This window comes from Haliotis rubra, unplaced genomic scaffold (assembly GCF_003918875.1).
Source record: "Haliotis rubra isolate DU_JTF1 unplaced genomic scaffold, ASM391887v1 Scf458, whole genome shotgun sequence".
NCBI classification, from domain to species: Eukaryota; Metazoa; Mollusca; class Gastropoda; order Lepetellida; family Haliotidae; genus Haliotis; species Haliotis rubra.
The window spans coordinates 838047-863957 of record NW_025767144.1 but is presented as its reverse complement, the minus strand read 5'-3'; the positions used below and the strand labels follow the sequence as shown (position 1 = coordinate 863957).

Here is a 25911-nt window from a genome sequence, read left to right as displayed (position 1 = left end):
AGCTGGCAGGTACACTTGCAAGATGGCTTGTTTTTTAAGCCAAGCTTTGGCGGTATCCTCGGAGACGCGAGCGGCTTTGGCTAGCTTCCGGATGGCACTCACATCTTTCCAGTAACCCCGAGGGCTGTAGCAAACCTTATCCATGATGTATACATGTTATTGGGAAACACCCAATGCGTCGAGGTCAACTGTTGGTACCCATAGCTATAAGTGTGGATGCCATCATTCGCAATTCATCGTTTGGTATCCAGGGGCAACAGCGAGGTCTTGTTTAGAGTGATTCTGTAGATGTTGTGTTTGTCGCTTCTCAACGTGTTCATGGGGTGTTTGAACGTGCGTTTATCGAAGGGAGCCTGTTTGAATAGGGTGTGTTGGATGTGTCGTTACACCACGTATTTCTTCACCGCACATTCGTCCTTCATCTTGCCAAGGATTTATTGGTTGTTCTGTGTAGGGTGTTGTCTGGGGGGTAATCGCTAGTGTCATACATGTGGCTGTGTTTTACCATGTCCTCCTACGCGTCCTCGGTACAAATTTCCCTGAGCAGTGAATCCATGTCCGTGCACAGCACTTCACATCGATCGCCGTACTGTGGTTGTAATAACAGTCGCACATTGTGTGCGATCGCGGGGACACACAAGGATTTGATGAACCTGGTATGGAAAACGCCTTGTACGTCCTGCACTTGCAAGACGACATGTACCAAGGTTGAGAAGTTATCGTCGAATTGAACTGGTTCATCAATATAGTCCTGACCTACCCCTATCTCGTCATGGATGAGGATTGTCATATCCTCAAACTAAAAAATAAGGGGGTTGTACTGAATACTTTTATTCCAGGTACAAAAATGGTCAAAAAATTACAAGATCAAACGGATGATACAGTGGAAACTTGATAAGTAAAATTTCAAGGGACTCGCCAAAATTGTTTACGTATTAGGTATTTTACTTATCCAAGCTTATAAAAACCTGCAAATGACAACCATATGCATGTATATGTATGCATATGTAACAATGAACAACTTATCAGGGATGGCCGTGTATTGTCAACTGCATAACGCCAGCGAGCTGTAAGTAGGATGCTTGTTTGACTGGAGACTGACACGACTGCCCCTCATGTCGGATTATGTGGTGATCGCTAATTTAGTTATCCAGTCTCTTTGTTAAGTAATTTACTTCCAGGGACCACGAGAAGACGTTTAGTTAAGTGGTACTGTTGACTTATCCGAGTTTAGTTAACCAGACTCTAATAGTAATAATTAATGAAGAAATTTGCCGGGACCAAAGAAAAGTGTTTACTTATCAGGTCTGTTTAGTTAAGCGGTCTTTACTTAGGCTGTTTCCACTGTATGTTAGTCGTCCGTCCGGAAAACAAACATAAATGGTTAGAATAAAGAAGATATACTGATACAAGGTTCTACAGTTATTATTGAAGCTTTTCAAAGAGATGCCCACGCAGAAGATGTGAGCATTCTGTTGGGGTAAAAAATACGCTGGCACGATATCCATCAAAATAAACGTTGTCGTATTTATATACAACCAGGAAGAGCCCCCACCACAAGCCTTGAGTGGGGTCATAATTTTTTTCGAAGCCTCACATGTTACTCGACTACATTCATTTATCCAAGCACATGCACCTCATAAGCTTAAAGTACATTGATCGAATATTGACGGAGGACCAATTGAAGCTTATTTCCTAACTTATAATACACTCGAGATGGGATTGTATCCGGCTATGGACGACGTGGCTCAAACGCTCGAAACTTTGGATGGATTTCGTTTGTGAAAGATCAGCGAAATTAAACACCAATTGGAATGAGAACGTGAGGTGCAACTCTGATTGCACAAAAAATACAATCAAGCCATCAATGACATCGCCAGTGTAGACACATCTCTCGTGGCAGTTAGCATGGGATTAGGCATAGCAGGCGTTGGCTTAATATCCACCATCGGGGCCACACCCGTCGTCCTCGGGTTAGAAATAACCGCGGGGGTATGGGGGCTGGCGGAGTAGCCCTTAAATTCATTTCACGTCGTCTGCAATGGAAAGCGCTGAAGCATGACGAGATCAGGGTTCTGGACGAAGCCAAGTTAAACATGGTCAACGATCATATTTCCAACGCGATCACCAATAGCAAAATCTCCGAGGAAGAGTTTCATTTGGTGACGTCGGAAATCGCGAAATACCACCAAATGAAAGAAGAGATTCGAACCAAGACTCGAAAAACCACTGACATCAGCGAAGACGAAAAAAACCCTCATAGAACAGCGTTGACAACAAATCATTCAAACCTTCCTTACCAAGAACAAAGATCTCATCAAAGATTCACCTTAAACTATTTTGTTGATGTAAACATAACCTAGTAAAAAAACATAGACCCTCATCGTACTACTACTTTTCAAGAAACCCACATTAGGTCCACCCGACCGTAGGCAGTCAGGCGAGAGCAGCTAGGCAACCGCTACTGTTTATATCAATGCACATCAAGCAAACTGTTATTTGTAGATTTTAACATTGCTATATATAACTCATACGCTTTCCTAGCTTATGGAACCCGATTTTAAAATAATTGATTGTGTCTTCTAGAAATGTTTTCAGCGTCTGGTTTCAAACATCCTTTTCTGCAACCAGCCAGCAACCCTAATACGGCTGTGTGTCTTGCTTTGTATTCAATACCCGCGTGACAGGCCACAACCAGAGAAATACTCTAACGTCAGGTCTAGACGGCGTTGCTAGGCTTAGCAACGATGGATCTGCCAGGCCCGCCGTTACTAGGCTGGAAGGCCACCTTTGCTTAACTTAGCAATGACGGTGCTTGTTTCACTTCCAAAAGTCTCACCGATACCACGTCTCGAACTCGCGTCACTAGATTACGAGTCCTACACTCTACCATCACAATGTTCGGAACTTTGGGTCTAGTCTGGCGGCACATCGAAGGACACCTCTCGATCGACCATCGCTGTTTTTAAGGGGGACTGGGGAATTTATTTCATAAAAATAAGCCACACACACACACACACACACTCACACACACCCCTACTACTACTCCGAATCATTCACTGTTCGACAGTAGAGACATGCCACGATTATCAAGGGAACAGAGGGACCAAGCTTTAGGAAGACTGAATGCTGCCAAGACTGCAATACATGTTGCAAATCATTTTTCTGTTCATGTTTGAACAATATACCACCTGCAGCAACGAGTCCAAGCCACTGGAAGCACAGCCGACCGTCCTCGCAGTGGAACACCGCCTGTGACAATGTTGAGGCAAACTAGGCAGAGTGTCCGTCATCACCTGCAAAATCGTTCCGCTAGGACTACGGAAACTGCACAGACGAACATTGGCAATCACCAGAGACCAATGAGCGCCGACACAGTGCTGAGACGTTTGAGGCAGAGAAACGTCAGATGTCGCAGAGCCTTTACCAGGGTCCGATCCTCACTGTTCGACATCATCATGCTCGTCTCCAGTGGGCCACACATCATCGGAATTGGCGTCACCGGGAGTGGCGAACTGTAGTCTTCTCCCACGAAATCCGATATTGCGTCTCGACGGCTGATGGCAGAGTGAGAGTTTGGCAACGACACGGGGAGCATTTTGCAGATGATTGTGTCCTGGAAAGAGACTCGTGGGGAGGTCCGAGCATAATGGTGTGGGGTGCTATGGCTCTCAATCACAAACTAGGCCCTATGGTATTCCAGAATATTGGTGCTGGTAGAGGAAATGGTGTCACATCTACCTGCTACATTGATCAAGCGCTGAGACCCTTCGTCGTGCCACATTTTGGTCGTCATGGAAACCACGTTTTCCAGCATGACAACGCGCATGCCCATACTGCCAGAGCAACTACAGACTTTCTCTGTCAACACGGCATACAAACTCTTCAATGGCCTGCTCTCAAACCCCATAGAACACTTGTGGGACGAGATTCAGAGGAGGCTCAATGATGTGCGACCAAGGCCGACAACTGCATCTGAACTCTCTCAGGCGTATCACCAAGTAAGGGCGCAAGTTCCTTTGGCCTTCATCAATCGTCTCATCCACTTCATGTACAGACGATGCAACGCTGTTGTCAACGCTAAGGAGGTCATACACGTTATTGACTTTCGGATCGCACTGTCGCGCCACCTGTTGTCATTTTGACTTGTCATTGTCTGAAATTCGCCTTTAAAGAACCACTAAACTTTGTTTTTTGTTACTCTTTTAATCATTACATTTGAAAGATTTGTGGTTAGTCGTATGCGGAACACTAAATTTATTCTTTAAAAACTTGTGGTTAATTAATACCGAGCGATTAAAAGTGGCCAAAAAGTCGCCTGCTTCCCTCTCGCCCGCCAACGAAACCCCAGACAGGTTACGTAACTCTGTCGCCAGAGCACTGCAGTGACGTCATATGAGGAACGATTTTCAGTTAGTTGTATAGAAAATGTGTAGCACGCTCATCATTTTGATGATTTCTCGACATCAACAACGACATGCCGAATCGTTGCTTTGTCGTCAATTGCTCCTAGGGGTCGGGCGATGGTGTCCCCATGCACCGATTTCCACAGGACCCCGCAGTTCGTGCTAAATTGGTTATATTTGTGAGTGCGAAGCGAGCGTTGTGGAAGCCTGAAACGATATCGTACTTGTGTTCAGATGGCTTCACGGAAGTTAAAGAATCAAAACTACTTACTAGTTGTAGTAAAATATGCATATGATTGATGACCATAAAGATTTTCCATGACACAACTTGTAACATAACGATTTCTTCCTCGAAGCGAGGTTGTGGTCGAGTAACAATAATATTGTAAGTAGTATTATATTGACACCCACCTCGCTCCTAGGAGAAATTGTTATGTTATACGCTATGTCATGCAAATCCTATTGGCCATCAATAAAATACATATTTAACTACGAGTAGAAAGTAGTTTTGATTTTAAACTCGGTGAAAACAAACCTAAATACCATTTATCCTCAGGCTGGCGGATGTTCCCACAGGGCGCCGCCATTTTAAAAATAAAACATTCTGTTAGAATTAATGAGATTATAGTTTGTTTTCATCAAGTTAGAAAATCAAGACTACTTTCTACTCGTAGTTAAATATGTATTGGAATCATAATCAAACGGATTTTGCATGACACAACCTATAACATAACGATTTCTTCCACGGAAGCGAGGTGGGGGGTCGAAGTCACAATTCTGCGCGATAAATGTTTTGCTACATTCCCATGGTTAATGTTTACTCACCAGTATGTAGATACTAGTCAATGTGCGTTTTTATATTTGGTCTTATGATCCTAATTAAAGACTTGTATGCATTTTGAAACTTTATATAGTGAATTTATAACAGAACTGTAATATCTAGACATTATATAGTTTGCCAATGTGAATCATAATTCGCACACACAACCTAGTGCATGTTTTCTGTCTCATTACACTTCGCGGCGAAAACAATGATTCTGTTGATATGCTACGACAAATGAATAAAAACAAAATGCAAATATTGAAATTAAAACAGATTAAAGTTATAGGAACAATATCAGGCCATTACCTTGTTCGAGGAATGTATCCATCAATATCCACAAAACTGTTCCAAATGATGTGTCTTTTAACAGTTTAATATACGAAAAAGTGATCAATCTTTTCAGGTATTGGTGTATAGTCTCATTGGTCACCCAAGATAGCACAACTAATTGCATAATGTCCTCCTTTCTTTAAAAACAGTAATTTAGTTAGCCAATAGTGGGCAATCAATCAATGTATTGCCGGTTAATCCTTTGAAAGAAGGACGTTGTTTTACGCAGACACCGACACGACAGAGTGTATTCAGTATAGATTAGTAAATCTACATACATAAACACTACCTTTTGACAATTCCGCTGTGTAAGATAAAAGTAATTAATCAATCAGCGTGTTATCGTTTAATCCTTTGATCGATGTTTATAATGTTGAATATTTACTCCAGACACAAGAAATGCCAAATGGGAACCTTTGTTGGGTAATCTAAGTGTGTTACCAATAATTATACCTGTTATAAATTCATTAACTGACCATCAAGTGAATGATGACAAAAAACATGTGTAGGTTTATACCACCTAACACGGGTTACAACAAGGGAATAATTGCTGTATTGCATGTAAAAAAACCAATGAGCCGACACTCCTTTGAGAATACAAACATATTTTTACATGACATGATTAAATATCGAAGTAAAAAAACACAAAAATGGGATCAATTTTGATCAGTCATTATACAAATAGGGCCTAACGACACCAATCGATTTTGACAGAATCGTCTATGAAAACAAGTTGTAACTCGGAAACTAGGCAAAGCAGGAGTCAAAGTTAAATGACAGTAGATGGTGAGAACATATAGCTTTCATTTTCCACAACAATTGTCACGATTTCAGGTTTATACAAGCCTGTAGACAAGATAATTTAACCCCTAAAATGTAGATGAATTCTGCATCGGCCCTCAAAGCTATTCCTCATATGACGCCACAGACGCGTGCCGCTCTGATTGGTTGAAATGTCGTTCGCGGGTGAGAATTGTGCACTGTTGTCAAAAAGGTCGATTTAAGTCAATTAAAGGTCGAAATGAGTAGTTTTAATGACGGGGTTTCATTTATAACGATGCCAGTTAGTGATTTATGTATTTGTACCCCCTAGGGTTTATGTGACCTTTAAGTATGGATTATCAAACATGTCAATTTTGAAATCGTTCCGACAAGTATTATGTCATTTACATGTGTTTGAATTAAACTGATTACCAAGTTCAAAAAGGGGGTGACGGTTTTTTTGCGGTTCAGTATACTATACATAGGAAAGATTTGACACAAACCAACCATGCTGAATCCCAACATGTGGGGAAATGGTTGCCGACAACAAAACGTTTAGAAAAGAAACGTTGAACAAAAACGTAACGTTACACTCACGTCTGTCGTGAATCGCTTTAGTGGAATGGACGTGCATCATGAAGTTGTGTATCATCTTGAGCTGAAGCCTATGACTGTAAAAGCCACATCAGTGGTACTCTACATGCATTGCTTTAAGCTATTATAGACGACAAGAGAATGAAAAGACTGACAGAAGTTCAACGACACAACGCCATCGGCCGTTTACAAGGACGGGTGTCGTAGCACGGGGTGGCAAGGCCAGGGCTTCGAATAAATTCTCAACATCAAGTGTACGTACTCCTTATTTTTTCACTGGAAAACCTTAAGAGTACATTTAGAGCACTGAATGGAATGTAATGGTGTATCAGTAATCCTGTGTTTCGTTTCATATATGCACCACAACATTGCTACTCTTGTGTAAACAGGTCAATAGATAATAAAACAATACTTTTGCAGATGAATACGTCTGATAATGATTCTAAGACCGTACAGCATCGCTGTGGTGCGTATCTGCTACGTTTTCTTATTTTTTTCCTTCCATATCGTGCACATTTTTTATCCGTACATACGCTGATACGGCCCTTAACTGGAGCCCTGCAAGGCACTTCAGCGTGTTCAGAAAGACCATGTCAAACCTATGGACCCGATACAACAATACTGGGAGTGTTAATGACAGACCCAGGTCAGGTCGACCTAGAGATACCACCACAACGTCCAGGATCGCTACATCCGGTTGAAACATCTTCTTTCAAACACCACGGCCGCATCATCTACAACAATCCAATTCCTGGACTCGCCGAATCTCCGACCAGACAGTGCGCAGTTGGCTACGGGAAGCCAGACATTTTGCCAGAAGACCAGATCAACGTCACGTCATTCCTTCCATCAACGTCAGCGTTTGATTTTTTTACTATGACAATGCACGACCTCATGTTGCTCGTGTTTGACAGGACTTCCTCCAGCAATGTTCAGGTGTTACCACAGCCTTCTCGATCACCCGATTTGTACCCCATTGAACATCTATGGGATACTCTTGATCGACGTTTGCACCACCTCAGACACCACAAGAACTGCACACAGCACTTCAGCAAGAGTATCAAAACATTCCTCAAGACAGCATTCGGCATCTCCTTTCTTCTGTGGGTCACCGATGACCTGGCTGTCACTCCAGATACTGACATTATACTCTGACCAAGTGGCTTTAATAGCCCTCTGTGGTTTTACACTTTCTGGGTAATCATGTTTTGGAATACAAGTGATGATTTTACTCTAATTGAACAATGATTTCATGTTTGAATCAGTTATAATTATATATGTACTCAGTGCATAAACTCCAAAACAGCATGTATAGAGTATATTATTGCTCCACATGCGATCTTTACATGATTTAGTGCATTTCGCAAATGACTGTATGTGTCTCCCACATTGTGTAAAGTGTTACATTGTTTCTCTTGATATCCAGTAGGGAGGAGTCATGATCAATGTTCAGATTTGATCTATATGCAGATTTTCCAGATTATATGTACATACATATTCACGCTGGATACCTGCCAAAGCCTATTGCAGAAACTGGACCCCTCTTACAGTAAAGGGAATAATACCGTCTGTCTCTATCACTATAATCACTGGTGGGCCTAAATGTTCTTTGCAATGTTTTTTGTCCCACCAGGAGGACAATAATTTTACAATTAGCCCCTTTGATCCAGCCAACATATGAGATCATGTTCTAACTCCCTGGTCTGTGTCTGGTTCATGGAGTCGATGAGCTACAAGAACTGAATCATCAGTTGAAGGAGAGATGTTGACTTTATGGAGTCCATCTTGCCAATGTACTGAAGCATATCAAGGCGGACGGCCAGACGCATGTTATCACACACACACTGAGAAGGTTAATGCTTGAATTGTCTGAAAGTCCTTATTAGGAGATAGTATCACCTAATTAGGAGATAGCTAGGTGCTAATTAGGATATAGTGTCATCTAATTAGGAGATAGCTAAGTCCTAATTAGGAGATAGTATCACCTAATTAGGAGATAGCTAAGTCCTAATTAGGAGATAGCATCACCTAATTAGGAGATAGCTAAGTGCTAATTAGGATATAGTATCACCTAATTAGGATATAGCTAAGTCCTAATTAGGAGATAGTATCACCTAATTAGGAGATAGCTAAGTGCTAATTAGGATATAGTATCACCTAATTAGGAGATAGCTGAGTCCTAATTAGGAGATAGTATCACCTAATTAGGAGATAGCTAAGTGCTAATTAGGATATAGTATCATCTAATTAAGAGATAGCTAAGTGCTAATTAGGATATAGTATCACCTAATTAGGAGATAGCTAAGTCCTAATTAGGAGATAGTATCACCTAATTAGGAGATAGCTAAGTGCTAATTAGGATATAGTATCACCTAATTAGGAGATAGCTAAGTGCTAATAAGGATATAGTATCACCTAATTAGGAGATAGCTAAGTCCTAATTAGGAGATAGTATCACCTAATTAGGAGATAGTATCACCTAATTAGGAGATAGCTAAGTGCTAATTAGGATATAGTATCACCTAATTAAGAGATAGCTGAGTCCTAATTAGGATATAGTATCACCTAATTAGGAGATAGCTAAGTGCTAATTAGGATATAGTATCATCTAATTAGGAGATAGCTAAGTGCTAATAAGGATATAGTATCACCTAATTAAGAGATAGCTGAGTCCTAATTAGGATATAGTATCACCTAATTAGGAGATAGCTAAGTGCTAATTAGGATATAGTATCACCTAATTAGGAGATAGCTAAGTGCTAATTAGGATATAGTATCATCTAATTAGGAGATAGCTAAGTGCTAATTAGGATATGGTATCACCTAATTAAGAGATAGCTGAGTCCTAATTAGGATATAGTATCACCTAATTAGGAGATAGCTAAGTGCTAATTAGGATATAGTATCACCTAATTAGGAGATAGCTAAGTGCTAATAAGGATATAGTATCACCTAATTAGGAGATAGCTAAGTCCTAATTAGGAGATAGTATCACCTAATTAGGAGATAGTATCACCTAATTAGGAGATAGCTAAGTGCTAATTAGGATATAGTATCACCTAATTAAGAGATAGCTGAGTCCTAATTAGGATATAGTATCACCTAATTAGGAGATAGCTAAGTGCTAATTAGGATATAGTATCATCTAATTAGGAGATAGCTAAGTGCTAATAAGGATATAGTATCACCTAATTAAGAGATAGCTGAGTCCTAATTAGGATATAGTATCACCTAATTAGGAGATAGCTAAGTGCTAATTAGGATATAGTATCACCTAATTAGGAGATAGCTAAGTGCTAATTAGGATATAGTATCATCTAATTAGGAGATAGCTAAGTGCTAATTAGGATATAGTATCACCTAATTAAGAGATAGCTGAGTCCTAATTAGGATATAGTATCACCTAATTAGGAGATAGCTAAGTGCTAATTAGGATATAGTATCACCTAATTAGGAGATAGCTAAGTGCTAATAAGGATATAGTATCACCTAATTAGGAGATAGCTAAGTCCTAATTAGGAGATAGTATCACCTAATTACGAGATAGCTAAGTGCTAATTAGGATATAGTATCACCTAATTAAGAGATAGCTGAGTCCTAATTAGGATATAGTATCACCTAATTAGGAGATAGCTAAGTGCTAATTAGGACATAGTATCACCTAATTAGGAGATAACTGAGTCCTAATTAGGAGATAAACAAAACCAGACTGTGGCACTAGGACGCTTCTGTAGGTACGCTTCAGATGCATCGTTTGGCCCCGGAAGTAAATCTAACAAATCCACAAAGTGCTCCCGGTCTTCTGATTGGCTCAAATTGACGCATGCGCCCGTTTTGATTAACAGACTGAATCGGTCTATCGTAGTGGAGTCATAAATGCCTCGTATCGTAGAATCAGTCGGACAAACAAACTCGTATATAAAAATCTCCATCCATTGCATTCAGAGTAGAAACATACTAGTATCTATGTTTCAGGAAACAAAACCTGCCTCAACTTGCCGTTTCTGAAACCTTCGTTGTATGTTCTGTTTACCCTACGTGGGGACACGTATACACACATGAACACACATTAACATGCTTGTACTTAGTAAAGCATCCACATCTTATGTCAACATCATGAGCATCGATCTATGCAGTTGGGATACGATGACATGTGCTAACCAAGTCAGCGAGCCTGACCACCCAATCTTGTTAGTCGCCTCTCAGCACAAGGATGAATTACTTAAGACCAGTTCTAGTTTGGTACTACGCCCCTTTACAAATGTTCTTTTACTTCATGTTATTTTCAGATGAGAGATTGCATCTACTTACCTCTCTTTCTACACGCTCCTTGTCGCCTGTAAACAAATAAAATCAAAGTTTAGAGTTTTTCACACGTACGCACTTTGTGGCTACTGTCAATTCTACCATTGATGTGTGAGGCTTCAGTACTGTGTTGCCAGTCTAGTTTGTCATTGACTTGTCAATAATTGTATAAAACGTTTCACACAAAAAATGAATCGTACAATATGAACTTACTGACGACGGAACCTAAACCTAGATATACCATATGCAACAGTAAGCTGATCTGTGATATCCTACAGAGTTTTGAACTTGGACAAAACAGTGGTAGTCTCCACAGGGGCTGTACAGGTATCAACTTGAACTGCTCTGGTGCTGCATGATCTGCTGCTTCCATATGGTTCCCTGTTGTGCTGCACTGTCTATAATCTACTAGGAACATGGTGATCTACCTTCAGTTGTTGGCAATCTATAGCCTGTTTTTAAATTGTATTGTCATTTATAGTTAAAATATTTTTGATCTAATTACCAGTCTTAAATTTATTCCTGTGATAAAATAGTTGTTTTACTGTCCTTTGCAGACAGAGAAGTATATTATATAAGTTTGTTTTATTCATTTATAAATTTACAACTTTCTTAGTCAGGGTATGGCTGAACTAATGCCGGTGTTTGTCTATGGACACCATTAATAGTATTTATTCACCTTGTGCCTGGACCACGTTGATGTTAGTGTTGCCAACTCCACCATGATCGATTCCTGCAGTGTTAACCGTCTCTGTGTGTCCTTCCGTGTTTGGTGTAACCTGGATATTCTGGGTACTGGGTTGAGGAGGGTTGCTGTCGTTGTTCTGATTACCCATGGTTGTGGTGGTCGGTCGAGGTCTGCCCGCACTGTCTAGAACAGGAACAAGATGTGTTGTGTCAGCGTAGTAATGATTCTTTAAATAAATCATGACATGCCACAATAGACTGGCACATTGTACTCAGACCCTGACATTATGATTTATCCAGATCATCCACTGAGCCACTGTTATTGTCATGTTATGTATCTAGATTGCCCCTTTAGTATTTGTGTTCTGGTAACGCGATAGCCGATCTTGCTGCCAAGGCAGCACTACAAAAATCTGTGACACCACTTCTTATTCCATACTCTGCTTATAAAGCCGTCATCAGATCTTATATCCGTGATCTAATGCAGAAGAAGTTGGACACCCAAGTAGGTATCAATAAATTACATGCAATAAAACCTTATATTGGTTACACCTACTTGGGTTGTCAGTCCAGATATGAACAGGTCATCATACGACGATGTCGTGTTGGCAACACAAGAATACCTATTGAAAGGTGAGGATCCTCCGTTTTGCATCCCTTGTGATGAAAGAATCACAGTCAAGCATGTCTTGCTTGACAGTGTTGAATATTCCATCACAAGGGATAACTATTTCAAATCACGAACTATGAAGGATCTTTTTAATAATGTCAGTTCTCATTTACTTATTGCATTTTTAAAAGAATTAGATTTGTTAAATGAATTGTAAATAGATTAATGATATTTTAACCATGGTAGTATAAATTAGCAACTGCGATTGCTAGTGGCTGTATCCTCAAAGGGGGTTAAAGTATCGTAAAATAATTGTTCTCCTGAGAGAAGTTGAATTTAAGCTTACCAGTTTTTTAAACGTAGTATATTTGTTCTTTTAAAACGTTTCCTAAAATCGTTTGCGGCTGAAGTGATGGTGAAAATCCAGCTAGGTTCCATGCAGGTAGCAAATGTACTGTAAGTCCCCAGGGACCCTAGTATGGTGATCAGTTGTTGGCGATCAATAGCCTATTTATATATTGTATTGTCCTCTATAGTTAAAGTATTTTAAATTTAATTACTAGCTTTAAATATGTATCTGTGATAGTCTTGTTTGTTTTACTGTCCTTTGTCGACAGATATCTTAAATTGATTACCTTTTCTTATCGCTTTCTGGCTGTAATATTGCCGATGCGATGTAAAATTTTAACTCACTCACTCACTTTAGTATTTGTGATTGATAACAACCTGCCCCCATATCAAGACATACCCCTGGTGCTAATTTAGTATTTGTGATTGATAACAACCTGCCCCCATATCAAGACATACCCCTGGTGCTAATTTAGTATTTGTGATCCTTAACGTCCTGTACCCATATCAAGATATAGCCCTGGGTCCCGTTTCACAAAACTCTACGGTCTCGTAACTTTTCTCGTAGTATTTGTACCTCCTATACTGTAACACAGACTTACCACAGTCGTAGTGTGAGACGGGGCCCTGATGCTAATTGATGCAAGTTAACTTGACAACCCTATGCTGTGTACGCAATACAATATGCGTGCTCATGTCTATATTCCCTTGTAATTTACATGTACTAGACTTCTGTCGAAACATATATGTGTTCAGTCTAGACATGTAATAAATGTGTACATTCAACAGTTGAAGTTACATCGTGATAATATTCTCCTGTACAAACACAAATGTGTTTAGTCTGGACGTGTATATTAATCACGGGTAAACACTTACAGTTACACCGATGACCTACCTTGGGTATGTCGTACTTGAGGATCTGAAGCCACTGCTTAGTTAGACACCAACTTGGTTGATTCAAACAAATGTTGTCGCTACCTGAAAACAATCAAGAAAATATATGTGTGGCAGTACATCCAACTCTGAAGACACCTGTGCAAATGTAGACAACTACTGTGCAAATGTAGACAACTACTGTGCAAATATTGGCTACAGCTGAGCAAATGTAGACAACCACTGTGCGAATATAGACAACAACTGAGCAAATATAGACAACCTCTGCGAAAATGTAGACAACAACTGAGCAAATGTAGACAGCTTCTGAGCAAATAATGACTACAACCGATTAAATATCGACAACTACTGTGCAAATGTAGACAACTACTGTGCAAATATTGGCTACAGCTGAGCAAATGTAGACAACCACTGTGCGAATATAGACAACAACTGAGCAAATATAGACAACCTCTGCGAAAATGTAGACAACAACTGTGCAAATGTAGACAACTACTGTGCAAATATAGACAACCATTGTGCAATTATAGACAACTACTGTGCAGATAATAACTCTGCAAATGTAGATAACAACTGGCCAAATGTGTGCGCATGCGTCGACTCGAGGGGTCGCAATTCAAACTGCTCATGTGAAAAAGTGAATATTATGTATTTTAAATGAGATTATACCTTTAAAACACTATCCAGAATGTGATGTACATACGCATGATGGCAACCGTGAGTTTCTTTGTTCAGAATTTACTTTATTACTTTAATTACTTGATACAAACGAAAACTTACTGATATCCATTGTTCTGTGTGTATGAGGGATCTGTGGTGACCCAAATACAACCAAGCTTTAATTGACCAACAATGGCAGACGGAGACGAGCTATACAGCACTCAGGCGAGTGACGCTCAAGACAAAGAAATCTATCTGGAAATCAAGCGTAAATTTGGACAAAGTGACAAGCAGTGTTTTGAACAAGACAAATTAACCACATACGAGAGAGTTTTTACGACTACGCCAAAGAATCATGCAGCAATTTCCCCCTGGTTCACTGGTCAGACGGAGAAATAAGAATAATGGAGGACCTCAGAGTGTTCTTGAAACATATGCACAGGATATCTACTGTCTGTTCCACTTGATCGAGGGAGGTATTCAGGATCATGTGTTACAGTGCAAGGTGCTCAGCAAGGCTAACATCAGGAACCTACCTCTATCTACCACACACACAGAGGAGGATTCTGCACAAGTACCCAATACAACACCACCACAAGGTGATATAGATACTGTTGCATATGTAATGAGTCACCTTGTACAGCTGAAACAGTGTGTAGTGGATGGGAATGAGTCTTTACGAAATCAAATAAACGCCATTGAAATTAAATTGAACACTGACATTACATTAAAAAATTCGATGATTGACTGCAAGACAAAGGACATACAACAACTGACTGTAAAACTACAGGAATCAGACGCACGACGAACTGAACTCAGTGCACAGTTGAAACTAGAACGACAGGAAATGAAGTCACTAAAAGACAGGATAACAGATTTCGAACATGAATTGTTACGTGGTAACTACCAAATTGATGCGAAACTGAAAAACTTGGATAACAAAATTTCCAACTTTCCTTCCAAAGTAACTGCATCAAGAAAACACGATGTACCAAATCCTAGCACTCACACACGTGATACAATCCCCGACGCCAAATCGACAGGTGACTGTGACATCGTCACTGACGACAGAGCTTCTATCACTAATGTCCTCATAAATGTTCCCACGAGTCATACCAATGAACAGTCGAACATCAATATGGAGGTCACACATGCTGACTCTGTCACCAAGGTGTCTGTGTCCGACACAGGACCCTCGAAAACTCATAGGAACACTAGTCGCCAAGGATCTAGTAATATGGTAGATCTCTCTGACAAAGAATATATATGGGGACTATACACACAGAATTCCCATGGCCTTGAATTTAATTGAGATAGTAATGGGACCACCAAGTACAACACGCGTGGATCAAGGAAGGAATTTACCCAACGGAATATCGTGAGCAACCCACAAAACAAAGGCTATCCCATACGATCTCTCAGCAAATCCTATAACACTCTGGAAGATGTGTCGCATATTCGAACGAAACGGATTGTTCTCTCTAACATCAAGGCAGACAAGTCCTTTGAGGAACTGAGAAACGTCATATCCCACTATGCCCAAGAACGTAACGTATGTCCGCCTCATGAAGAAACGCACCCACTTCGATAAATCTGAAACATATACTGTACAAGTTAACCTGCCACTAAATGATTATGACGTCATGATCAATGACGAATATTTCTGGCCTGAGGACATTGTGTGTCGGGACTATGTGCCAAGGTACCGACAAAATGATCAGAAACACCAACAATACAGAGAAAACATCTGCTAATAGAATGGATCTGTACATACTAACTCTGGTGTCTGTGATGGTCGCGCTAAGTGTGTTGACCTGGAATGTGCGTGGTGTGTTGACCTGGAATGTGCGTGGTGTGTTGACCTGGAATGTGCGTGGTGTGTTGACCTGGAATGTGCGTGGTGTGTTGACCTGGAATGTGCGTGGTGTGTTGACCTGGAATGTGCGTGGTGTGTTGACCTGGAATGTGCGTGGTGTGTTGGCCTGGAATGTGCTTGGTGTGTTGACCTGGAATGTGCGGGTGTGTTGACCTGGAATGTGCGTGGTGGGCTGCACCAGACCCACAAAATCAACTCTGTTTTACCGGACTATGTTGACGTCATTGCTATACAAGAACACTGGTTGAAAACAAGCAATATTCAATGTCTGAAAGATCTGAAATGCTGATGATGTAACTACCTGCACAAGAGGCTGTGGGGGTATTGCTCTACTACAGAACACTAATTCTAAATGGAAAGCACAGTGTGTACGTTCGTCTGCCAACTGTTGTATTGCTGTTAAGTTAACTCACCCATGTTCCGTCGACATATATGTGATTGCATGTCGGCTTCCATCCACCAATGCCCTTCACTCTACCTATAGCACGGCACTCGACGAACTTTGTGACTTATATGATGAGCTGTGTGTTCAGGGTGACACAATTATTCTTGGTGATCTCAACTCGGATATATGTAAGCCATTTATGTCACCACGTGACGAACCCCTGATGGTCATATGTGCCGGTAAAAACATGATGACGTCATTTTCCGGCGTGTTTACAATGAATGGAGAACCTCACGCGTTTTCATATTTTGTTTAGGAAAGTGCATTTTGTCCTCGTGTCGCCCGTGGCTTCATTCCTCGAGGTTATAATAAACGGGTTTCGCAGATATTACTCACATAAAATCAGTGTTGATTAATTTCAAATATTTTTCGACCAGACTCGAATATTCTGTGTATTGTAAATGTGGTGATTACATAATGCTGTCATCTGAAATTTAGACAAACACCCAGTGTCTGTAATAAACCTATTTTACAGAAAAAACCATTCCTAAATGATAGTCATAAAAATAATAAAATGGAACCCGGAGACTTCATGGGCTGCAGTATAAGGTATATTCGTTTCAGGGTGTGTATGACAAACTGTCTGAAAATATAAACTGGATATGTCGCTTATGATCAGATGAAATAACACTTTGTTATCAACTTGTTTCAATCTGCTTCAGTGAAGTGCTCTTCTCAAAGAAGATCCTGGAAATGTGCACGAAATAAATAGAACACACAAAATACATATAATATACTTAGCTTCTTGCTCAATTAAATACGTGGTAAGGTTTTCTTTTATGAAAATGTATAATCAATATATTGAAATATTTGGTTGTTTTTGTTTTTGTTTGGCCAGATGACAAGTTTAACTCATCTGGTGACCTGGGCCTCCTTTCACAATGCACTAAGGGGATTGTAAGTCACCAAGGTAACCTTAGGGCAATGTTAAAGAGTGGGAGTTATGGTTAATCTTAGTAAAGGTTGCTTCGTGAAAGGAGCCCCTGACAAAGTCCACATGATACTCTTTACGGCTTTGTTCTACAAAGATTTTTATGTAACGAGATAGCATTTTTCAACAAAAATATTCTTGGAAATATTCGATCATTTTTCATATGGGTGTTTGTGTTCCTTCTTTGACAAGAACTATCAAATATCTGTGTTAATTTAGCTTGAGTGTACCGGTAGTTTAGACCGTCTGGCCCAGTGACACCCTGGGATCACGTCAAGATCAGTAACCTGAAGAAATAGGCAGTGATAAAACGTGACACATTGCAAACGACGTTCGTCTCTGGACAGTGGAAACATTTCAGCATTTATTTTCATACTGAACCAAGATTTTGACGCGCAAGTGGTAGTCCTGTTCAAGAAATTAAAAGAATGTATAACGATTCTCAACACAAAGAGAATAATGAAAAGTTGATTTATTCATTTAGGATATATTTTATGAGAAAACAAAACATTGATACCTAATGATGTTCAGGTAGATGTCACTCATAAACCGCAATCTCGGGTAATTAAAACCATTCGAAACTGTCATAAATAGATGTTTATAGTTATGAGTTACAGAGGTATACTTCCCTGTTGGACTAATTAGCTTTATCACACCACAATTAATTCTCAAATGGGAAGGGTTGATATAGAAATAACTCCATTAGAAGTGTTATGTGTGATAACGTGACACACAGAGAGGTTTGAGTGACAGGTGCCCGGGGAGAATCCACCAATCATTAGGGGTACAAATAGCTGACGCGGAGAGGATTTTCATTTCAGTCCCAAACTTGTCAACATGGAGCTCTTCCTGATCCTCACAACTGTAGCTCTCGCCGCCATTGTAAGTATTGAACGTTCGTTACGTTTGATCTACTATTACGTATATATAGAGGAAGTGTGCTACTGGCCGGCGACACGGCGTAAATGTAGCTAGGTGGGAGTTGGATACAGTTAGGATGACGTCATTGTAATATATTACCTTCTCGTTTATCAATGTACTAACAGGATAAAATGGCCACTACCGTATCTATAACAATCGTGGTAGAATTAGAGAGCAATATTTGCAAATTTTTGGGATATTCTAAAATATTAACTCCCAAAGTCCATTACTAGGTCGCCAAAACAGTGGACAACGCGTTCGTATTATTCCGCATAGGGAACTGAGTGAGTGAGTGGGTGAGTGGAGTTTTACGCCGCTTTTAGCAATATTCCATCAATATCACGGCGGGGGGACACCAGAAAATGGCTTCAAACATTGCACCCACGTGGGGAATCGAGCCCGGGTGAGCGAGCAAACTCTGTGAGCCCCCACCGCCCTGCATATAGAAGGATATGGTAGTTGAAGTGATTCCCCACTCCGGGGAGTGGGGTAGCCTAGTGGTTAAAGCGTTTGCTCGTCGTGCCAAAGACTCGGCTTCGATTCCCCACATGGGCATAATGTGAAGTCCATTTCTGGTGTCTCCCGCCATGTTATTGTTGGAATATTGCTAAAAGCGGCGTAAAAACCAACTCACTCACTCACTCTCTCCACGCCTGTTTGGAATAAAAGCCGCACTGAAGCAGTCTATATGTACCTATATTTTTACGTATATATGTATCTATATTTATACGTTCATATGTATCTATGTTTATACGTTTACATCTACCTATATCTCTACGTCCACATGTACCTATATTTATACGTCTATATACGTTATATCTATATCTTCCTCTTCCAGGAGGGCGTGTCCGGTGATTGTCTTACAGACACCTACTGTTATATCTATACCTTCCTCTTCCAGCAGGGCGTGTCCGGTGATTGTCTGACAGACACCTACTGTTATATCTATATCTTCCTCTTCCAGCAGGGCGTGTCCGGTAATTGTCTGACAGACACCTACTGTTATATCTATATCTTCCTCTTGCAGCAGGGCGTGTCCGGTGATTGTCAGACAGACACCTACTGTTATATCTATATCTTCCTCTTCCAGCAGGCCATGTCCGGTGATTGTCAGACAGACACCTACTGTTATATCTATATCTTCCTCTTCCAGCAGGGCGTGTCCAGTGATTGTCTGACAGACACCTACTGTTATATCTATATCTTCCTCTTCCAGCTGGGCGTGTCCGGTGATTGTCAGACGGATGCCTACTGTTTTATCTATATCTTCCTCTTCCAGCTGGGCGTGTCCAGTGATTGTCTGACAGACACCTACTGTTATATCTATATCTTCCTCTTGCAGCAGGGCGTGTCCGGTGATTGTCAGACGGACACCTACTGTTATATCTATATCTTCCTCTTCCAGCAGGCCATGTCCGGTGATTGTCAGACAGACACCTACTGTTATATCTATATCTTCCTCTTCCAGCAGGGCGTGTCCAGTGATTGTCTGACAGACACCTACTGTTATATCTATATCTTCCTCTTCCAGCTGGGCGTGTCCGGTGATTGTCAGACGGATGCCTACTGTTTTATCTATATCTTCCTCTTCCAGCTGGGCGTGTCCAGTGATTGTCTGACAGACACCTACTGTTATATCTATATCTTCTTCTTCCAGCAGGGCGTGTCCGGTGATTGTCAGACGGATGCCTACTGTTCGAGTGGTCAGTGCTGCGTCCGCACGTGGCGTGTTTCTGCCGGGATTTGTCTGATGAGTGAGTAGACATTTCCTGCCCTTCTGATACCCACTGATCGATGTCTTCAGATAGAGACCCACTGATCGATGCCTTCAGATAGAGACCATACCACGATCAGGCTAGTTCTGTTGATATATACCGAGGGAGTAAAAGTACCTGTGCTCTCGTTAAACCACTTTAGTTTAACCATAAATAAACAATTACAAAATGTCGGCTTATTGAAAAAAACAACGCCTATGTGCCGTACTAATACTGCACACAATCGGTGCACTTGATTTTAATAACTCTTTTCGAACAATTTCTTTATTTCAACCTTATGCTGTTAGACTAAGTCATTTTCATCGCTACATAGTTTAAATCTCTCGAAGCAGCCTCTAACTTCGTGACACCACATCCACGCATTGTCAGAAATACATAAAGATGACGTCATCCAGTGATCGTGCCTTTGCTAACTTTTAATGAAAGGTCACGTTTGTTTCAGGGGAGCTCTTCACACAGTACTGCAACAGTCCGCCCAAAACCTGCACGAGACAGGCGGATTGCGGAGCTCACGAATGCTGTAAGGAGACTTCTCCCGGAAGTGCGACAGGAGTATGTACTCCCCATGGCCTTGAGAAAAGCAGTAAGTTTGGTAGCTCACCTATCACAAGGACCAGTCTATCCTAATATGGAATTTAAGCTAACAAAGGCAGATACTGTCTCACGAATTGCCCACAAACGTCAAAAATGATTTTCAAAAGTATTCCGCAAATGTGTCTTCGAGTTGATAAACTCAGATTGACAGTCGGACGTGCCCCTCAGAGTCGACACGCCATGACATGACTGGCATATTGTTCACAGCGGAGTTGAATCAGCATTCTCAAGCCAGAAAGTTGTAAATATCAATGCTACCTTATAATTATTCTACGTGTGAATCCTGGTATGTGTCAGACAGCTGGTCACATCCAACGCGTTCCATGAGAAAGGTCACGAATTACGGCAGGAATCCAAGCCTAAAATGTTTAACGCCTATTCAACTTGCTCACATTTTACAGTTGTTGAGGTTAATACTAACACGATTTATCTGACTGGCTTTTTAACGTATCTTTCTTGTACTTACACGGTTTGTAAACAATATATTTCAGTTTCCTATGTATGGTGTATGTTACAGGTTGTAACTTGACCCCGAATACCAACACCACCCTCGACGCCATGTGTGCTTGCGAGGTGGGCTTCACCTGCACACCGAACCCCGACGCTCCCGACTCACACCAAGGTCAGTAACACATGGCCGTGTTGTTAGGGGTAGGTATACGTGTATTATCAGGGGAAACAGGCCTTTGCGTTCCTTCAGTTATGGATACTACTTCTTGTTTATTCATTTAGCGATGTCGGTTGTATATTCTTCCACCGTTATCAAGCTGCACTGACGACAAACAAGTTCTGTGAAGTATTGATATTACACGTGTAAACCATACGTTTCTTGCTGTATATGTCCGGTTTCACTCACCAGCTTCAAGTTCTGTGAAGTATTGATATTACACGTGTAAACCTTACGTTTCTTGCTGTATATGTCCGGTTTCACTCACCAGCTTCAAGTTCTGTGAAGTATTGATATTACACGTGTAAACCTTACGTTTCTTGCTGTATATGTCCGGTTTCACTCACCAGCTTCAAGAAAGTCAGTCAGTCAATCAGTTATTTAAGTGCCCCGTGACACAGGTTGGAAGACAGTAAAACGCTAGTATACATGTATCATGGTTGATATTCAAACTGTTTTATTTCAGGAACGTGTGCGTCTCCATTAACTCGCGGGTGTCAGGCTCATAGTGATTGCCCTAAGAATAAGTGCTGCACCAGATTCGGCGGCCACGCTGTCTGCACCACCCCCTCTGGCACCTGTGAGTAGCCCTACACCATGTATATACTAGATATATACTGGATATACACTGGATATATACTAGATATAGTCTGGATATATACTAGATATACACTAGATATACACTGGATATACACTGGATATATACTAGATATACACTGAATATATACTGGATATACACTGGATATATACTAGATATACTCTGCATATATACTAGATATACACTGGATATATACTAGATATACACTAGATATACTAGATATACACTGAATATATACTAGATATACACTAGATATACACTGGATATACACTGGATATATACTAGATATACACTGGATATATACTAGATATACACTAGATATACTAGATATACACTGGACATATACTACATATACACTGGATATATACTAGACATACACTGGATATATACTAGATATACACTGGATATACACTAGATATACTAGATATACACTGGATATATACTAGATATACACTGGATATATACTAGATATACACTAGATATACTAGATATACACTGGATATATACTAGATATACACTGGATATATACTAGATATACACTGGATATATACTAGATATACACTGGATATATACTAGATATACACTAGATATACACTGGATATATACTAGATATACACTGGATATATACTAGATATACACTAGATATACTAGATATACACTGCATATATACTAGATATACACTAGATATACACTGGATATACACTGGATATATACTAGATATACACTGGATATATACTAGATATACACTGGATATATACTAGATATACACTAGATATACTAGATATACACTGCATATATACTAGATATACACTAGATATACACTGGATATAGACTGGATATATACTAGATATACACTGGATATATACTAGATATACACTAGATATACTAGATATACACTGGATATATACTAGATATACACTGGATATATACTAGATATACACTGGATATATACTAGATATACACTAGATATACTAGATATACAAATAAACACATTTCTTGTATTTCTCAGACGAGAGTGTAAGACATGAATTCTTAAACATGTTTGGCAAAATTAGTTTGACACACAAGTAAGTGTAATATCTTTCTTTATTACTCGTTATTTCTTAACCATTTTGTGCTCCACTTTAGAAACAGGCACTGATCACGACAGCCATTTTATTAGAAACACAACTATTGTGGAATGACGTCAGCAATCATCGGCCATGGCGTCATTTCTTACAATAAGATTCGATCGAGATTAATAATGGGTGAAAACCCTGTTAAACATTATTGGTTAGAAATAAGTGAGAAAGCATCGAAAATGCATCAACACAATATCAAACACGAGGATGCAATTGTGTCCTTTCACACAGGACAAGATTTTCTGCCTCTATTGTCTGAGAATGGAAGCCATCCATGTTTACTTAAAGAATGATTACCCTAAACGTGTTTTTCTTCTATTTCAGATAGAAAGTGTCCTACATAGACTGGCGTTGCCGACGAACCATTTTACACCTCATCTTGTAATAAATCATGCATACCACACAGGTCTATAGTCTGTAATATATTGATACACGCATATGGTATCACAAAATCTCATCTACTGTAAACAATCTTCATGTCAGGACACCAAGCATACCACACAGGTCTATAGTCTTCAATATATGGATACACGCATATACTGTCACAAAAATATCATCTACTGTTAACAATCTTCATGTCAGGACACCAAGCAAACCACACAGGTCTATAGTCTTCAATATATGGATACACGCATATACCGTCACAAAAATATCATCTACTGTTAACAATCTTCATGTCAGGACACAAAGCATACCTCACAGGTCTATAGTCTGTAATATATGGATACACGCATATACCGTCACAACAATATCATCTACTGTTAACAATCTTCATGTCAGGACACCAAGCATACCACACATGTCTATAGTCTTCAATATATGGATACACGCATATACCGTCACAAAAATATCATCTACTGTTAACAATCTTCATGTCAGGACACCAAGCATACCACACAGGTCTATAGTCTTCAATATATGGATACACGCATATACCGTCACAAAACTATCATCTACTGTTAACACTCTTCATATCAGGACACCAAGCAAACCCATCGCATAACTGGTCATTTATCATCTTTCTTAAATCGGAGTCAAAACATTCATTGTAGTATTATTGGAAGTATTCATTTCATCCGAGGCTCTGACATATTTAGTAGGCAACACCATCAAACTTGACCAGAGCACTGTTTCCGAAGGCGGTAGAGATGCTCTATTTTGTAAAGCAACATAGCTTTTCAAAAAGTGTTAAAACGTTACAAAGATTGACGAGAAACGTTCAACACTTTTACGGAACAGTTTATCATATTCTGTAAATTAATGTAATGAATAGAATCTGGAGACAGACAACTGAATGACTCTAATGTGCTGTCATGAGTGAGTGAGTTTAGTTTTACGCCGATTTCAGCAATATTCCAGATATGGTGGGGGAAACAACATATGGGCTTCACACATTGTACCCATATTGGGAATCGAACCCGCGTCTTCGGCGTGACGAGCAACCGCTTTAACCACTAGGTCACCCTAGTAGCTGCCACGGCACGAAGAGCGAGTAGTTGACATTAGTATTCTCCGAAAGTCTTTGATACAAGTGACGAGCAACCGCTTTAAACACTAGGCCACCCCAGGGCCCCTGCCACGGCACGAAGAGCGAGTAGTTGACATTAGTATTCACTGAAAGTCTTATTCACTGAAAGTCTTTGATACAAGTGACGAGCAACTGCTTTAACCTCTAGGCCACCCTAGTAGCTGCCACGGCACGAAGTGCGAGTAGTTGACATTAGTATTCACTGAAAGTCTTTGATACAAGTGACGAGCAACCGCTTTAACCACTAGGCCACCCCAGGGCCCCTCCCACGACACGAAGAGCGAGTAGTTGACATTAGTATTCACTGAAAGTCTTTGATACAAGTGACGAGCAACCGCTTTAACCACTAGGCCACCCCAGGGCCCCTCCCACGACATGAAGAGCGAGTAGTTGACATTAGTATTCACTGAAAGTCTTTGATACAAGTGACGAGCAACAGCTTTAACCACTAGGCCACCCTAGTAGCTACCACGGCACGTAGTGCGAGTAGTTGACATTAGTATTCACCGAAAGTCTTTGATACAAGTGACGAGCAACAGCTTTAACCACTAGCCCACCCTAGTAGCTACCACGGCACGTAGTGCGAGTAGTTGACATTAGTATTCACCGAAAGTCTTTGATACAAGTGACGAGCAACCGCTTTAACTACTAGGCTACCCTAGTAGCTGCCACGGCACGAAGTGCGAGTAGTTGACATTAGTATTCACCAAAAGTTTTTGATACAAGTGACGAGCAACTGCTTTAAACACTAGGCCACCCCAGGGCCCCTGCCACGGCACGAAGAGCGACTAGTTGACATTAGTATTCTCAGAAAGTCTTTGATACAAATGGAGTTTATGTCATGAGGATTCTGAAAACTCCATGAATCTGCTTGACGTTTTGTAATCTCAGTAAAGACTCTAAAGTCTATGTTCTTGACATAAACATTTAAAGTGAAAAAAACAACCCAAAACAACTTCTTGTAACACTGTGCGACATGATGGATGACTTCGGCTTTTCAATAGTTAACTTGTCCTTCACGTTGAACAATGTTCTA

General features: G+C 40.3%; 2 protein-coding genes across 4 annotated transcripts in view; one reads left to right on the top strand and one right to left on the bottom strand.

Moving 5' to 3' along the window:
* The window catches only part of LOC124290129 (ankyrin repeat domain-containing protein 17-like), a 436224-nt gene that overhangs the window by 26209 nt on the left and 384104 nt on the right, over window positions 1–25911 (bottom strand). The gene's annotated exons all lie outside the window — the stretch shown is intronic.
* The window catches only part of LOC124290131 (keratin-associated protein 10-6-like), an 87498-nt gene continuing 80088 nt past the window's right edge, over window positions 18502–25911 (top strand). The window contains exons 1-5 of the mRNA XM_046726825.1: window positions 18502–18553; window positions 20250–20346; window positions 20810–20950; window positions 21479–21583; window positions 22095–22208. Of these exons, the coding sequence (XP_046582781.1) occupies window positions 18509–18553; window positions 20250–20346; window positions 20810–20950; window positions 21479–21583; window positions 22095–22208 (502 nt within the window). The 5' untranslated portion in view covers window positions 18502–18508. The remainder of the gene's footprint in view (window positions 18554–20249; window positions 20347–20809; window positions 20951–21478; window positions 21584–22094; window positions 22209–25911) is intronic.